The sequence below is a fragment of the Lygodium microphyllum genome, chromosome 19 (genome assembly GCF_053477565.2).
Source record: "Lygodium microphyllum isolate KBCC chromosome 19, Lygodium_microphyllum_v1.1.10, whole genome shotgun sequence".
NCBI lineage: Eukaryota > Viridiplantae > Streptophyta > Polypodiopsida > Schizaeales > Lygodiaceae > Lygodium > Lygodium microphyllum.
Window position 1 is genome coordinate 4,298,691 of NC_141153.1, and position 17,357 is coordinate 4,316,047.

Sequence of the window (17,357 nt, forward strand, 5' to 3'; positions counted from 1 at the left end):
ACATCGAACTTATGATTCCATTTTCTAGGTGCCTACTTCAAGGCATAAAGACTTTTTTTCAACTTTCACACTAGATGTTCCCTGCCAAGCTCTACAAAGCTGTTAGGTTGCTCCATGTAAATCTCATCATGCAAGTCCCCATGTTAGAAAATCGTCTTGACATCCATTTGGTACAAGTCCAAGTCAAGCTGTGCAACCAAAGCCAAGACTAAGCGCACGATGGTCATCTTTACCACAGGAGAGAAAACCTCATCAAAGTCAATACCATGCTTCTTAAAACCCTTTGCTACCACTCTAGCCTTGTATGCTGACTTGGGATGTCCAAGGGTACTTTTCAGCTTGTACACCCATTTGCATGGCAAAGCCTTCTTGCTAGCAGGCAAGGAAACCAAATCCCAAGTCATATTCTTATGCAAGGAGTCTATTTCAGACTGCATAGCCCTCTCCCAAAGGAGTGATTGTCACCCCTACACATAGCCTCATCATAGGTGAGAGGCTCTCGTGCATCTGTAACCAAGACACGGTGCATAGAGGGCTCAAATTTGTCAAGTGGGCGTCTATCTCTAGTAGAACGCTGCACTACAGGCTCTATTGTTGCTTACTCAACATTCTGTCCAACACCCTGGCCATGAGTACTTGCTACTTCTATTGATGTACGCTGTCTAGTTGGCTATACGGGAGCTCATGGCTCCTCCTAAAATATAACATTGCGTATCTCCACTATCTTCTCAGGCTGCCTATGCGTCTTGTCTTCATGGAAGACTACATCATGGCTGCGGATGACTTTCCGCGCCTGTAGATCCCATAAATGGTAACCCATCTCTCTTGCATCTTCATAGCCAAGGAATACGCATTTAACACTCTTAGGATCCAGCTTGTTGTGCTTGTCCTTGGGCACATGAAAAAATGCCTCACATCCAAAGACACATAAATGCACATAAGAGGGAGGCTATCTTGTCCATACCTTCTCTACAATTTGGAAATCAATGGCACTACAGGGCAATCTATTAATGATGTGCACGGTAGTCGTAATTGCCTCGGTCCAAAAGTGCTGGGGTAGGCTTGCATGGCTAAGCATACTACGAACCCTCTCCTGGATGGTCCTATTCATCCGCTCAGCCCTACCATTCTGGGGAGGGGTGTAGGGGGTGGTCAACTGACACTTAGTACCCCTCTCATCACATAACTGCTCAAAAGTACATGAGACATACTCATCCCCATTATTTGTCCTTAGGCATTTCAACCTATGCCCAGATTGGTTTTCTGCCAAAGCAAGCCATCTCTGAAAAACTTCCAATACATCGGACTTCTGCTTTATGGTATAAGGCCATACTTTATGTGAAAATTCATCTATGAAAGTAACAAAATACTTTGCATCACCCAAAGGCTAACAAGGCATGGGCCCACAGACATCAGAATGTACCAAAGCCAAGGGCTCACTCATGCGTGGCATATCAAACTTCTTATGCATAGACCTAGTCTGCCTACCATGAAGACAATGATCACAATAATCAAAATGAAAATAGTCAAAGGGCGGTAAGTACTGCAAAAACCAGAAAGCATTTTCATTCCTTTAATAGACATATGCCCCAGACGAGCATACCAAAGAGATACATGAGGTAAAGACCCCATAGACAAAGCATGATCAACTGTAGATCCAGAAACAACTAAGGGGTAGAGGCTGCCAGCCTTGGCACCTCTTGCAAGCACAAGCCTGCCACGAGTAATCTTCCATGTAGAGTCTCCAAAAGATACATGATAACATGTGTCATCAAGCTGTCTAGTGGACATGAGACTACGTGTCAATGTAGGTACATGGCGTACATCCTGCATAGCAAAACTGCTCTCAGAAGGAAATTTCAGCCTAACATTGCCAATGCCAACAATCTTAAGAGACCTGTCATCACCCAAGCACATAGAACCCGAAACAAAATGGTATGAATGGAACCACTCTCGGCAAGGTGTCACATGAAAGGACGCACCTAAGTCCAAAAGCCAACAGTGTGCATACATAGAGTGTATCTTTATCATCTGCGAAGCACTAAATGAAGCTGGTGCAAGGATATAATCCCCATCACTATCCTCGGGCTGCCGGGCTGCATAACATTGATCTCTTCAATTTTAACACTTGACTTAGCAGGTACTATGCTGCGATCAGAAGACTTTTCTTGCACTTTCTCTTTCCCCTTGTCTTTGTGCCTTTCATCACACAATTAATGACACTCTGGCCTTTCTCCCCACAATGATGACAAGTTAGATTTGCATTTCTCCCATGAGACTTACTGCGCGACTTGCCAAGCAACTTGGATCGAGATTTCTATGAATCACATCCATGACCATTACCACGGTCATTCTTTGCATTTCCATCATTTCTGCCTCTAATTGTCAAAGCATGAGACACATGAGGGGCATCCAAATTCTTACGGTTTATTTCTTCCTGTAGAAGAGAGCTCTCAACATCAGATAGCTTCAGAGTAGTGACAAAAGTGCATAAGACAGTGTAGAATACATCCCAAGACTCATTAAGAGTTCCAAGCAAGAACAACGAAGTGACATTCTCTTTGAAATCAATGCCTTGCTAAACCAAGTTCTTAAGAATAGCATGAAACTGGCTCAGATGAACTGACATGGTCACATTCTCTTTCATGCAGAGATCCATAAGCTATTTTAGCTAATACATTTGACTTGCAGGACTTTGCTTGTCATAGAGATTCTTAATCTTATCCCAAAGCTGCCAAGCACTTTGTGCTTCCTTAACCACATTGTAATGCACCTGTTCAGTGAGAGACAAGATGAGGGTGGACTTGCATAACTCATCAAGCTCCATCCATTCGTCATTAGTCATAGTTTCAAATTGCTTCCACTCAACCTTAGAGGCTTTATCTACGATTTTTGCACCAATACCTACCAAACTTGGCCCTTCTAATAGGTATAATTCGTACCATCAAGCTTAGTGATGTTGAAGATAGCATTGTCAGTGGAAGAAGATGCCATACTGCAAGCTGAAATGGTGTAGACAGTTCAAAACTGCTTGCTGTAAACTGCAAAAAATGACCAAAAACCCACTAAAACCAACACAAAATGGCAAACAACGACTATTTAATGATGCTGCCCACCAAGTACCATCAAAAGTACATCAAATCAAGATGATTCAAAATAAAAAATACATAACAGTCCGAAGATATATGCTTGCTGTAATTTATGACATCAATGTACAATGAGAGCTGACAGTAGGCAAAACCCAATATTCAAAGTCAATAACTGATTGCCAATGTAAAACCATTATTAAGTGGGCATAAACAAGCATGTAATAGTCAAATTCACATGAGCCAACACCCAAGCATTTTAGAAAAAGTCCATCAATAAAGTTGGTACACCCCCCAATCAACAAGGCAAAATATACATACCACTGCCAATACCTGACACAAATCGGTGTCTGCTCAATGAATACAAAACCAAATCAACCCAAGTGCATATACACGGATCAAGGCATATCAACCATACATCATCCACAAGGAGATCATGGTCTCAAAGATCCAAAAACTCAATATGCATAACCCACACTTTGCTTAATGTCTGATAAGCATACAAAGACACTCCCACTGGCACAAAAGACATAAGCGTCAAGGCTGGTCCACGTGGCATTAATGGGGTGAAAGGGGGCTCAAGGGGCCTAAAGAAGGCCTACACAAAGCCTTGTCAAGCCTAATCAGGCACAAGCCAAGATATGAAATGGGAGAGCTTCAATGGTTGGAGCTATGGCTGCCCCTTCCTATTGTACCTTGCAAACTGAAATAAACATTCAAAAGAATGCTTTAATACCTCTGAAAGAATGCCCTGAGGTGCCCAAATGGGCTGGGTAGGTGTTGAGAAGCCCTTCACCCACAATTTGCATTTTTATGTTTCTGTGTTTTGTGTTTAGGGTTTGTAGCCCCAAAAAGGGGTGCCATCCTAGACTAACTATGCCTATTTATAGGCCATTCTCTCATTAATTCCTTACGATTGATTTATTCAATCCATCACCTCTTCTCTCCAGCCTCTCCACTACCCTCACACCCCTTCAGGAGGACATTGTGGTTCGTGGTTCGTGGCTGTCTTCATCATCTTCCTTGTGCTACGACACCCTTGTTCCCTTGTATCACATTCACTCCATGATTTAGAACTTCATCATTCCATTTATCAGAGTTTCTTCTCTCTTCTCTTCTCTTCTCCATGTTTGTTGAGTTCACTCTGTGTTCCTCCCCGCCAACCCTACTATCTTGCTGGTACGTCATATTTTGACATGGTATCAGAGCTGGATCTGCTCACCTAGCAGCGAAGTTCCTCCACTCTAGTGAAGGCAAAGACCAGTGGCGGGTTCGGCATCCACTTCTCTTCTTCTTCTGCTACATCAAAATCTCATTTTTGTAGATATTTCAGGTGTTTCAACTTACTGCCCACAACTCATTCATGGAGGACATCTCAGCCGAAGCTGTCCATTGCTGTCTCCATCAGTTGGCGCCTGATTTCCAGCCCTCTTCACACAATTTGGAGCTAATTCTAGCCAGGCGACTATTGTTCATGTGCAGACCTATTGTTGTACAACCTGCCACATCATCATAGTTATGTTGCTTACGTTTTTAGTATTTTTCTCTCCTGCAGGCTGTCCTACCTACATTTTTAGTTTTTCTCTCTTCTGTAGGCTGTCCTACTTGCTTTTTTAGTCTTTCTCTCTCCTATTTTTGTGCATTTTTAGTATTTCTCTCACATGCTGCCTACATTTTTAGTCATTCTCTCACCTGTAGGCTATCATGCTTGCATTTTTAGTATTTCTCTCTCCTCATCTGCATTTTTCTACTGGTTGCAATCTCTTACTACTAGTCACATCCTCCTCCCACTGGCAGCTCACTTCTAGCCCTTCCACTACCCTCCCACCCCTTGAGGCAGACATTGCAGTTTGTGCTTCACACTGCCCTCACACCCCTTGAGGCAGATATTGCAGTTCGTGGTTCATGGTGGCTGACCTCTTCCTTCTTCAGTAAGGCACACTGGTATCCATGGCTTCTTTACCAACAGATGACCAGACTACTAGGTGCTCCTACTGTGGCATCACCGGACACACCATCGATGCTTGCCGACTTCAACCTTTGCTCCCTACCCCCCCACCCCAAAGTATATGTGTCTTTTCTTTACCGACAGATGACCAGACTACTAGGTGCTCCTATTGTGGCATCACCGGACACACCATCGATGCTTGCCGACTTTGACCTTTGCTCCCCACCCCCCCACCCCGGAGTATATGTGTCTTCCACTAGGCACTCCTTGTGCCACCTCTCCTTTTTTGGCCATAGAGATCGTTCTGCATTGGCTATCAGAGTACTATGCTCAAGGCAATAAGACACATCCGATGCGCACTAAGTCCTTTCGAGCACATGGAGGATCGATTAGCGCTACGACCTCCTAGAGATCATCGCAATGCCAGCGGTAGTCTTCTCCCACTTATTTTCAGGTACAATGGCTTCCACAACCTATGGATCTGCAGTCCGCTCCATCGAGAGACAGTGATTGTTTGATACCGTCTCCTCGTCAGTCTACTCCTTTGAGAGACAGTGGCTACTCGACTCCTTCCTCTTCTTCAGCTACCCAGTCTCCTTCACTAAGAGATAGCAACTATTGCCCAGCTCTTGCTCATTCTGAGTCCCACCCTTCCCCACCCTCGACTACTCAGGTTCGAGAGGCTACCTCTTGGAGCTCTTCGACACCCCAAATACCTTCTTCAATACGACCAACAGCACTTCCTTTATCATGAGGCATTTCGGAGTCCGTGATCCATGAGTTTTTGAATTCCCTATCTACTTCAGAGGGGGATTCAGAGGGGGGTGTTATTTCTTTGCCCTCAGAGGGGGCATCTACTTCTTCTTCAACTTCAGTGGGGGCCCCTCCACCTCCCACCTCAAAGGGGGAACCTACTCCACATAAAGCTCTTCACCCATCCTCTACTTTCTTGGGGTGTGTCTTCGACTAGTCATCTCTTCTACTGATATCCAGGATCTTCAAGTACCACCTAGATCGGGACCTCGAAGGTTCAGTCACAACTTGGTGACGAGGCCTTCGTATTCCTTCCAACATGAATGCACGGAGCTAGTGGCTTCTCTCACGAGGTTGTGTTTCAGGTTCTCTAGTTCACTTTGTCTATTGGTCTTTACTGCAGGTTCCCTTTCCGATGGAAATCTTGGATCTTAGGGATTCTCTACATCTTCTTTCTCCTCTTCTCTTCTTGCCTTCGTCACTCGGTTAGCATGGAGCCACCTCCCGAGATCAAGTATGGGCATATCCTTATGGTTCTCGGCACCACACAAAGTCCGACATTCCTCCTATGCATTGCATGTTTTCATCGTCTTTGTACTAGGGCGCTTGGGCAAGTGAACAATTTCCCCACAAGGGACACTATTCAAGTGGCACCTGCTGCATGAGCATTCTTCAACATGTAGCATTGCATCTCCACCTCACTCTTCTCTTGTTTCCCTTTTTGGGCCTGAGAGGGGGTGTTGAGAAACCCTTCACCCGCAGTTTGTGTCTTTGTGTTTCTGTGTTTTTCGTTTAGGGTTTGCAATCCCAAAAAGGGGCACCATACTAGACTAACTATGCCTATTTATAGGCCACACTCTCATTCATTCCTTACGGCTGATATATTCAATCCGTCACCTCTTCTCTCCAGCCTCTCCACTACCCTCACACCTCTTCAGGAGGACATTGTGGTTCGTGGTTCGTGGTTGTCTTCATCATCTTCCTTGTGCTACAGCACCCTTGTTCCCTTGTATCACATTCACTCCATGATTCAGAACTTCATCATTCCATTTATCAGAGTTTCTTCTCTCTTCTCTTCTCTTCTCCATGTTTGCCAAGTTCACTCCGTGTTCCTCCCCGCCAACCCTACTGCCTCGCTGGTATGTCATCTTTTGATAGTAGGTGCTCGGGAAGCCAGGGAGTGATCGGGAGCTTGAAGGAGTTGAATATAGCTGCCAAGAGTGAGAACCAATGGTGTAGGGATTCAAATGAATGCTGAAGGAGTCACCGACCAAGCTTGAATGCTCAAGCAACCATGCTCTGATACCAGTTGAAAGGTGAGAAGGATCGAAGCTTGCACGGGAGAGCAAGGGCAAGAGAGAGAGAGACTCACAATGTGGGAACTCCAATAGTCACAATGTGTGACCGGCCTTCCCTTTATTCATCTGTCACTAAAAGAATAAAGAATAAAGTGACGGTGATGGGCGCCCGCTACCTGCAATGTGTAGGCGCATGTATTGTCAATGTAGTAATACACGATCGGCTAGGTGGAAGTGCCTCTACTCCTAACAGGCAGCATGCAAAGGTGGAAAAAATATGTAGTAGAGGGTAGGAAAAAATTAGGGATGACCCTTCCATTATAGATTTCTATATCTAAGTGCCATTGGGGGGGTAGCAGTATGGCTGGATTCACATCAGAGCGCGGACACTCTTTTAGTCCCTATTCTTTCTAGGCAAGGATATTTGTAGTTGCCAAAAAAGTGTCCAGGGAAGCCTTTTACAAAAACCTAAAAAGTGAACTTTAGGTTGTCCATCCCACCCTTTCACACTTTCCATGGACAAGCTCTTTAACCTCCGTTGAAAAGTATGTCTTTCCACAACGAGCTAACATCTTCAACTACCCCGAGTTCAACAAAAGGTCTTAACTATCAGCACGTTCATCATGTGCACACAAAAAGACGTATACATAATTGATTTTCTTCATCATCGTGATAATTAAAGAGATCATACTCCACACAAAAAAACCTGTACCTCACTGATTTTCTTCATCATCATGACAGTTGTATTAATCATACTCCACACAAAAGAACGTGTAGCTCACTCTAATCTTGATAATCATCTAATGGCAATATTTGTATCTTCAAAGTTTTGGAGGCCCAATTATAGCATTTAACACATGTAGTAAATAGTAGCAGTTATAGCTAGGTTATGTAATGCAAACGATGAGAGTGTTGCATTAAGAATGCTTTGTCCTCGATGTGGCAAATTAGACGCGACGATTGCGGAGAGAGAGATCCAGACTTGAGAAACAAGCGAAGCTGTTATCACACCTTCCCAGTAAGAAAGAACGAAACGAGATGGAGGAGCTAAGGAGCAAGATCGCCAGTATATCCGAAGACCATTTTAAGAAGGACTCCTTACAACGCCTAACTGTAAGCTGATTTTCTTCTACCTTCCAATTAGTCATTCGAACGTTTCCTGTGTGTTTTAAGGAGCCACCCATTAACATTGCAATACCTTCAAATTCTTATGCTGTTTTTATATTAGCCATGGAAACGAACCTCTGAAATAAGATCTGACAGTTCTATTTGTTCCCAGTTGAGAAGAATTGAAAACCCACCAATGTGTCGTGCAATAGTTTCCTGTTTGCGATGAAAACTTTGAAAAGTGGTATTGAAGAGCTTGCTCATGTAAACAACTCCTTTGTGTAGTCTTAGTGGCACAATGTTAATCAATAACCTTGCTTTCTTAGAGCCATGCCATGTGCAAGTAAATTTTATATGTGAATTAAGGCAAGTCACTCACACGTGTAACACACCATGGAGTGTGTAGCTTGATGGGTCACAAAAACAACACCATGGGGGACAAGTAATGTGAAAAGCAAAGAAGGGAATGTACTACAAATCTTGCTTGGTCTTCAATCAATAGTTTGCTAAAGAACTTCACATCATTAGTCAACATTGTAATATCACAGAACAAAAGTAAAAAGCTAATAGTAGACTCATCAAAATCCTCTATTTTAATGAAAAATAGATAAACATTGATGTAAAAAATGATGTTAACAACATCATATAGATGCATCAAGAAAAAAAAATCACTTAACTCTAGTCTTGCTAAGAAGAGTGTATCCAACCTTAAAGGTATATGAACACTTTCTAAAGCTTTTCAAAAGGGCAAGTATTTCCCTAGTACACTCAACTACAAATTTATCCAATAGATGTTCTTGGGGAAATTTTGTAAGAGGACTCTATTTCTATCCTTCCAAAGACTCAAGATTACTATAGTTGTTGCCACATTCCACTAGTAGAACAAGCTCAAAACTCAAGGAGTCCCCAAAAAGTGCTAGTCTCATAGGTATGCTTGCTTTATGGCCTCCTCCATGGAACCATGACTTGATCTTCTTCCAATATAATGGACAACATAGGATGAAGGAGCCATTAATTTTGGAAAGAAGACAATAATTAGAGAAGAGAGTGCAAATATGGGGTATTTTCAAGAGTATAAAAGGGGGCCTTAGTGCCATTGTAAATCTAAGAAGATCTCCTAGTTAGCATTAGTCTTTGCATCTTGTACTTTCCTTTGTAGCAGCCATGGATTCATGGATTGGAAGATAATCAATTTCTTGTTTTATTTCATATTTTCTAGGAGTAAATGTTAGTATAATTCAGTAGAGACAAACCTTCTTTTCATTGGTATTGAAGATTAGTTTTAGGTTGTGTCATGAAGTCATTTTCACGCTTAGATATGGTGGTAGTCGTTAGGACAAGTAACTAGATTCTTAGATTTTGGTTATTATGACTAGTATAGATGGGGTAGACTTCTAAAGTTTATTGTGGTTAGATTTGAGACCATTTCAAGCAAATCTTGGAAAAAATGGTGATCTTCTTGCCATTTTAGCAGGTCACGACCATTTTTGAATGGTATTTTGAAGGCATGTGATCCAAATGGGGCTACAAGAGGTTGGAGGATACTAAAAGACCTGCTATTTTTTGAAAGTAGGGTTTCATTCTTCTTTCTCATTTTTCTTGAGCCCTTCAGCAAGGTTTCATAGTAGAATTTCACTCAAACCTCTTCCCTAGGGCTTTCATGGTGGCTAAAATACCTTAATTATCTTGATTCTTCTTGCCAAATGGAGCTTGTTCATAACCATTTTGAATAGAATCAGCCTTGTGTATAGCTCTACAAATTTGGTGCATTTTGCCCTACATTCTAGGCCTCAACTTCTATTTTGCTTCTTGATTCAAGCTCTAAGAGCTTTATTACATGGCTCTTGTTATGTTGATAGTCTATTGGCAGCATATTAACATGGAGAGATGCTTTCTTGGCTACAAGGACAACCTATTGAATAAGCCTAAGTTGAAGATATATTATCGTTAAAGCAGTTTTGTAGCCGCCTCCACTTGTTTAAATATGCAGGTGGTTGTGCCATTTTATAGGCAAGCAAGAGTAGATTTATCTCCATTTCCATTGAATTCAATGTTTTATTTTCATAGCATCTAGATCTTGAATCTTCATAGGAGCATTCTCATCCCAATCATTGCGTTTTGTGGCATCAGAATAGGGAATTTTTGTTCACTCATCTCAATCCTCAAGCCTTTCATTGTTAGGATCATGGGGGGCACAATAAGAGTATCAAAATCACAAGATAGAATAATTGAATACACTGAAACCATGATCTTTGAAGATCTCAAGTACAAGCTCCAAAAGTAGCCAATGCACATCCATCACAAGCCTTTGAGTAGCTTGCTAAGGCCTTCTTTACATAATGACATGCAAAAGCCTCTAGGTTTAGTAAAGGAGACTGCTACTCTTGAACCTTCACCAAAAGAGTGTAATGTCATGAATCCAATAACCAACATTATTATTAGTGCATTAGCTTAAAGGTCTAGCAAATGGGACTGCCTCCTGAACCTTCCCCAAAAGAGTGTAGTCTCATGAAGCCAATAACCAACATTATTCTCGTTGCATTAGCTTAAATGTCTAGCAAATGAGACTACCTCCTGAATCTTCACCAAAAGAGTGTTGTGTCACGAAGCCAATAACCAACATTATTCTTGTTGCATTATCTTAAAGGTAGTAGTACAAGTCTAGGAATTCAAGGAATGTAGAGTGCTTGTATCATAGATGGTCATGAAAAAGTGTTAGGCCTACTTTTATTGCACATTTAGACACTTGGGTGAATAATCAATAGCTTTCATCATCTAACACACAACAAAATCTATACAAATGGATTCTAAAAACTAGAATTTGAGTGTTATTAACCTTCTAAGACCGACTGAGTGCTTATACAATAAGAGATGAGTAGATCTTCCTTCATTTCAGATATCTCTTAACTCTCCAAGAAACTATTATTTTAGACCTCAATTCATTTGCAAAAGTTCGAATGTGACTGCAAGGAAGAGAGGTTCCCAACATATGCCACATGCACTAGAGGGCTCCACTATATCTCAAATTTTATTGATAAAGGTTGATATAAAATCCCCAAATTGGACAACTTCAGTAGCAACTACACTCTCTCTCATTCCCCTTAGCCCTTAATACCCTATCATATCTAATTGCCATTGAATCCTTATTGAAACCTTACTAGGACTGTGTGTGGACTCATGACTTGAATCTTATTCAAGAATCAATACATCAAAGAGGCAGAAGCAGCCTCCACATGATTCTGAGTGCTTCACCAATTCTTTAGTTCTCTCCTATCAGTAAGTTTCGAGTGGTTGGTAGAAACTTGCACCTACATAAGTTGCTACTTCACCCACATCCTCTTTGATTCCCATTGCAACATTTGTAGCAAAATTAATGACATAGTAATAACTGTAGATTTTACAAGACAATAGATTGTGTCATTTTCTCCTACAAGTGCAATGCTAATGTTCAATGCAAGAGGGGATGTGACTCCAATGGGAGATACCGCATGTCACTAAAATTGCAAACTATGGGGATTTATCTCAATCCGATTCCATGATCATAGATCAACTTTAGTTGCCTCAATTGACGTCAACTACACAACTATACTTGGAATTTTGAGGCTACTACATTGGATTGGAATCATCTTGGAGGGAAATACAAGTGGTTGGCATGACAAAGCTTGGGCTTGTTGAAAAGTAGAAAGTCTTATTTGACAATGTTGAGGCAACATCAAACTTATTCCCCCACGGGGTCAATGTAGCTGCAAGTGGCTAATATTTCATCCATTATTACTTCTTAATCTACATATGCTCCTAATTTTCCAACTTGGTAAGATTCTTTCTCTAATAGTAAGGTATGTCTAACTTGAATCTATTCACAGATGTAGGTCTATGAGTTAATTATTGTAACTCTCATCTCAAAGTCGAGTCTAAACCCAATCACAACTACAATTGCAACAAGTACAACTACCTCAAAGTTAGCAAACAAAGGTGGTTGTACTACTTCTAAGTATCAACAACCTGATTCAGGGTACCTATCCCCACAATGATGGTATGTACCAATCTCAAGGATATAGGGGTGGCCAAAGCTTTATTTCACATACTTTGCATGGTAATGAAGATCTTGGTCAGTATCCACATGGGTACATGTCTAGAAAGCATTTAACATGTGTGTTAGATATATCCAAGGTGTATATGCAGATATGTTGTAATAATTCTTTATCATAAAAATATTTGTACTATCTTTATCAAAGTTGGAATTTTATGACATGAATGGATACCCTATGATGTCTACTTTATTGTTATACCTCATATGCCTGAGTTGGACATCTCCATCCAAAGTTACACCATTTTTCTCTTACAGCCCTATTTTGGACAGCACCCCTTAGGTTTTCTATAGTTTTTCCATATTTGTGAACCTTATTTCTCATGAGAGCTACTCACCGTCTTATGCTTCCATTCAATAGACTTATTTGTACTTCAGTTCTTTATGGAATTCCTCTAATTCCATCATTTAAGCTCTAAGGACAATGCAATATCAGGAGAGTATGGTCTGTAACAAAGGACAACAAAGGATGAAGGATTCCATTATTAATTTGGAAAGATAATAATTGGAGAAGAGAGTGTAAATAGGGAGTATTGTTTTAGGATTATAATAGGGGGACCTAGTTCCATTGTAAATACTTTTGCTCATTTTTTAGAAATCCAAGAAGATCTCCTAGTTAGCATTAGTTGTTACATATTGCACTTTCTTGTACTTTGCAATGGATTCATGTAGCTTTTGACTAATGAAAGATCATCAATTCCCTATTCCATTTCATTTTTTCTAGGATGAAATGTTAGTTTAATTTAGTAGAGCAAGCATTCTCTTCATCTGAGTGTAAAAGTTTGATCACAAAAGTGCACTACTAGAACAAGTGCAATATAGACTCTTTTGAGAGAGCACATGGAATAATACAAAAAATATTTAGTAGAGCAAGCATTCTAGGAGAAAAATTTTGATTACAAAAGTGCACCACTAGAAAAAATGCAGTATAGACTCTTTTGAGAGAGCACATGTACAAAAAAGATTTCTTGAGTTTGGAGAGTTTGTCTTTTGTTGGGGACTTTCTACTTGTAACCTTCTAAAGCAAAAGATTTAGCTTAAGCAAGGGAGCGCACTTTCATTCCTCTTCGCAATTGAATTTCCAAGTTCTTGTTTGAGTGCTAGAAAAGTAGTTCTTCAACTCCTTCATAATCTTCAAGAAAAAATCATTGTTGTTTCTATCAAAGTATTTTTTGGTTTTGAGATTGAGCATTTGCTTGCCACTATTGCTAACAAAGGACTTTAGTGGGTAAGCACACTATTGTGCCATTAGGGTATGATGTTCCTCATTCTTTGAGCTAGTGTTTGCTATAGAAAACTTATTTCTTGATCCCACCATGGGAATTGCCTAGCTGGATCTTCTAAGGGTGAAGGCTCCATCTTGTTAACATCTTGCATATCACCTCATCTAGACAAACCTTTGCTTTTCAGACTCTTAGGTAGCTTAAGATTCTTTGCAACATGTGCTTTCATGTCATTAAAAGTATATAGGAAAATCCAAATAGCATGGATTAAAGAGTGCTAGTCTTGCACCAACTTTTGAGAGCTACCTCTAACTGAGGAATTTTGATGGAAAATTTAAAATCAAGGAACTTATTCCCCTTGTTCAGATTCTTCTAAGCACCTTCAACCATTTGAAGTACTTGTATTTCAAGCTTGAAACTTTCATACTTGTCCTACCATTTCAAGCCTCTTTTCAAGCTTGAAACTTTCATACTTATCGCACCATTTCAACCTTGCTTTTCAAGCTTGAAACTTTGATACTTGTCCCACCATTTCTATTGGGATTTTTAAGCACTTTCCATCAAATGCTTCCTTTTTTCCCTAGGGAATGGGCATACAATAGAGATAAAAATGATCAAGGGTCCCAATATACAATTGGTTATGGTTGTCTCACCGACTATGTTGATGTAGAAAGAGTCTTGTGCTTAACTTATTCATTGACATAGTCTATCTATCAAGTAAGTGAATCTTTATTAGAAGTTAACTCTCACTCCCAATGGCCAGCCTAACTACTTGGAGTCCAACATGATCATCTTGAAATCATACTCAAAGAGCCAATTCCCATGCTTATTGTAAGAGAGATAGATCATCTCCATCTTCACTTTGCTGATGATAGAGCTAGAACATCATCCAATGGCCTAGCATGATTCTCTTTCTTCTCTTCTAGGAAGTTTGAATTGTCAACACCAAATAGTTGTGTATAGAACTAAGATCCATTAGGGAGCTAGAAGCCTCTCAAATCATCTGTCCGTAGTCTAAATTGAATCACTCTCAAAAGGTCAGTGACAATAGCAATTAAATGGGGCTAAAGAACACCCTTTTCTAGTTGATATAGCTAGTAGAAAGTCATGTAATATGTATTCATTGATGCTTAATACAATCATATCACTACTCAAATAATGCAAGTACCATGACAAAAATTGCTAGCCAAATCCTAATAGCTTCAACACCTCAAGAATAAATCTCTAACTAACCTAGTTATAAGCCTCTTCAAAATCCATATTCACTAAGAAAAGGTGACCATCTCTCTCTAATGCCAAGTCCATAGAGAGCATCATGCTAAGATCGAATCATGGATGAACTTCCAAATGAAAGAAGCTTCATCCAAAGATTGAAAAATATTTTTTCATTGGATACCCTTTAGAGTAGAAAGGGTATCATTTTTATATAACCCTAACACATGTGAGTTTAGAGTGAGCAAGAATGTTATTTTTTATGAGATGAGCAATTGATATGCATCTAGTGGTGATGCATTGGATGATGATCATGATAGTTATGTGTAGATAGAAAAGTAAGAATTAGAGAGCCTTAGTGGACCAGAAACATCATATGGTACTATATCTATAGTTAGCCCTTGGTCTGGGAGAGAAGCAGCCCCACACCTTCATGTGCATCTACAAGTACTACAGGTAAAGACAAAGGGAAGAAAAAAGTGTTCGATGGTAATGATGCATCTGCTAGTCATTTGGGATTTTATAGAGATTTTAGTGGTTTGAAGAGTTTGGATAATGACTTGGTATTCCTTTAGTCAGGACACTAGGTGTATAGAGAGCACATGGTAATGTAAAGGCTCCACTAAGTAATCCAGTGGTATGTAGGTCTAGTAGGGTCAAATATCTATTTGGTTTTGAAGGTTATGTAGCTTACCATTATACTTATATAGTAAAGGTGGTTGAGGATGTCGAGCCCACGTTTTTTGAGGATGTTGTTGCTCATGCTCATTGGGATGTAGCAATAGATGAGGAGATGGTTGCTTTAAAGGTCAATAAGACTTAGGATATAGTACCAAGCTATTGGCTATAAGTGGGTCTACAAAACTAAGCATAACGTAGATGGTTATGTTAATAGGTATAAGATTAGGTTGGTTCCAAAAGGCTATGCTCAAATATATGGCATAGATTATGAAGAGACATTCAATTTAGTTGCTAGGATGGCATCTTTTAAATGTGTGATTGCTTTGGCAACAAAACCAAAGGTTTGAGTTTGCAGAAAATGGATGTAAAGAATGCCTTCTTGCATGCTGAAATACAAAAAGAGGTGCATATGGAGTAGCCAGTAGGTTATGAGGATTTAGAGCATCCCACATGTGCTAGTTGTGAGGAAGACACAAAGTGGTGGTTGTCACCCTACAACACTTCCAACGAGAAAGATGGAAAGACAATGAGTAAGATGGCTGATGATGGAGATATAGGAAGATAAATTTTTTGTTCCACCCTACCATTGACCTTGGGGGAAAGGTCAACTATAGAAAAAAATAAATTTCAAGGTGTTAGTGTGCTCTATATCTTTCAAAGAGCAAGCCCATCTTTAGAAACATTTATAGCTAAGGAGTTGACCTGATAATAGGTTATTACATACAAAATAGAGTCATTCTCTTAGCCTTGAAAACTAAAAGCATTGGGCTACTTTCCAACTTGCTTCTAGTTTAAATAAGATCAAATTCCCAATAAAGATTGCAAATAGAAATGTAAATTTATTTTCCTTGAGAACATTTTATAACTTGCAAATCCCTCGATGAACACCTCGCTCAATGTGATATTCCCTTTCTTTCTCTCAACCTCACTTGACAAGCCACCATAGGGCCCTAAAAATTAGTCAAATAATATGAAATACTACAGCAAAAACAAATCTAAATACAAAGTGTAGGATATATGTAAAGGTAAAAGGATGCTACACCTAGACACAAAGATGAAATTTTGGGAGAATTGTGCATTTTAAACTTTTTTAAATGTCTTGATTACAAAAGTAGTGATAAAGAGATAAATTTAATGGATGTTTTGCAAGGAGAGTTGGAAGGGGGATAGGCGAAAAGGCATTGTTGGCATCCTAACATGGCACCACCTCTCCCTCAACAAGCTCAAGAAAAGGTATGGGGATTTCTTACTATTGGGGGTTTATTTCTTCTTCATGACGCATATCCCCTTGAGATTGAGTTTGCATCTTAGTTTCTGCAAACATATCAAGCTCATCTAATGCTTTAGTAATTTAGATCTATTGGTTGAAGATTTTATGTCACCTTGGTCTCTTCAAAAATAGAGTGCAATTGCATCTTGGCATCCTCAGTGGGATACACAAATAAATATGCATGTGTGATGCATTGGTCATCTCATTTCTCTCCCAATGATAGTCTCATTATAGTTCTCTTTTTGAATCACATTCTTGGGTCTCCCAAATTGGATGAATTTTGAGGTTGCATCTTTGGTTTAGGCTTTGGGGAAGGTACTCCATGTACCTACTACTTTTATGGTGTCATTGATTTGAGAAGAAAGCATGCACGTTATGGGACTACAAGGCTAAGATACTTGATTTCTTGGAAGGCTATCATGCTAGAGTTTCAACATCCTGGTGGACATTCAATCTATCTACTCCCCAAGTTTCCATTTACCTATGCCACAAAATAAATGACCATGCCAAGGCTTGCCCCTCAAGACGTGCATTCGAAAGATGAAGGAAAAATGAAGCTACCTAGTTAGTCATCAAGCATATGCAAAGACAATCAAAAGCTCAAATAGCAAAACTAGTGGCTAAAATAGCAAAATCATAGCCGCAATCAAGCTTGAAGGATGGCACCATCACAAGAACATGCAAACAAAGAC

The 17,357-nt window shown here is 40.0% G+C and overlaps 1 protein-coding gene across 4 annotated transcripts in view; it reads left to right on the plus strand.

Moving 5' to 3' along the window:
* LOC148019508 (uncharacterized) overlaps nt 1-17,357 on the plus strand; it is a 102,420-nt gene that overhangs the window by 75,035 nt on the left and 10,028 nt on the right. For 3 of the 4 annotated variants that reach the window (XM_087700765.1, XM_087700766.1, XM_087700768.1), the window contains one exon: nt 8,037-8,198. In XM_087700765.1, coding sequence (XP_087556891.1) covers nt 8,037-8,198 — 162 coding nt within the window. Of the gene's footprint in view, nt 1-8,036; nt 8,199-16,545; nt 16,629-17,357 lie in introns of all 4 variants that reach the window. The other variant, XM_087700767.1, reaches the window with a different exon arrangement.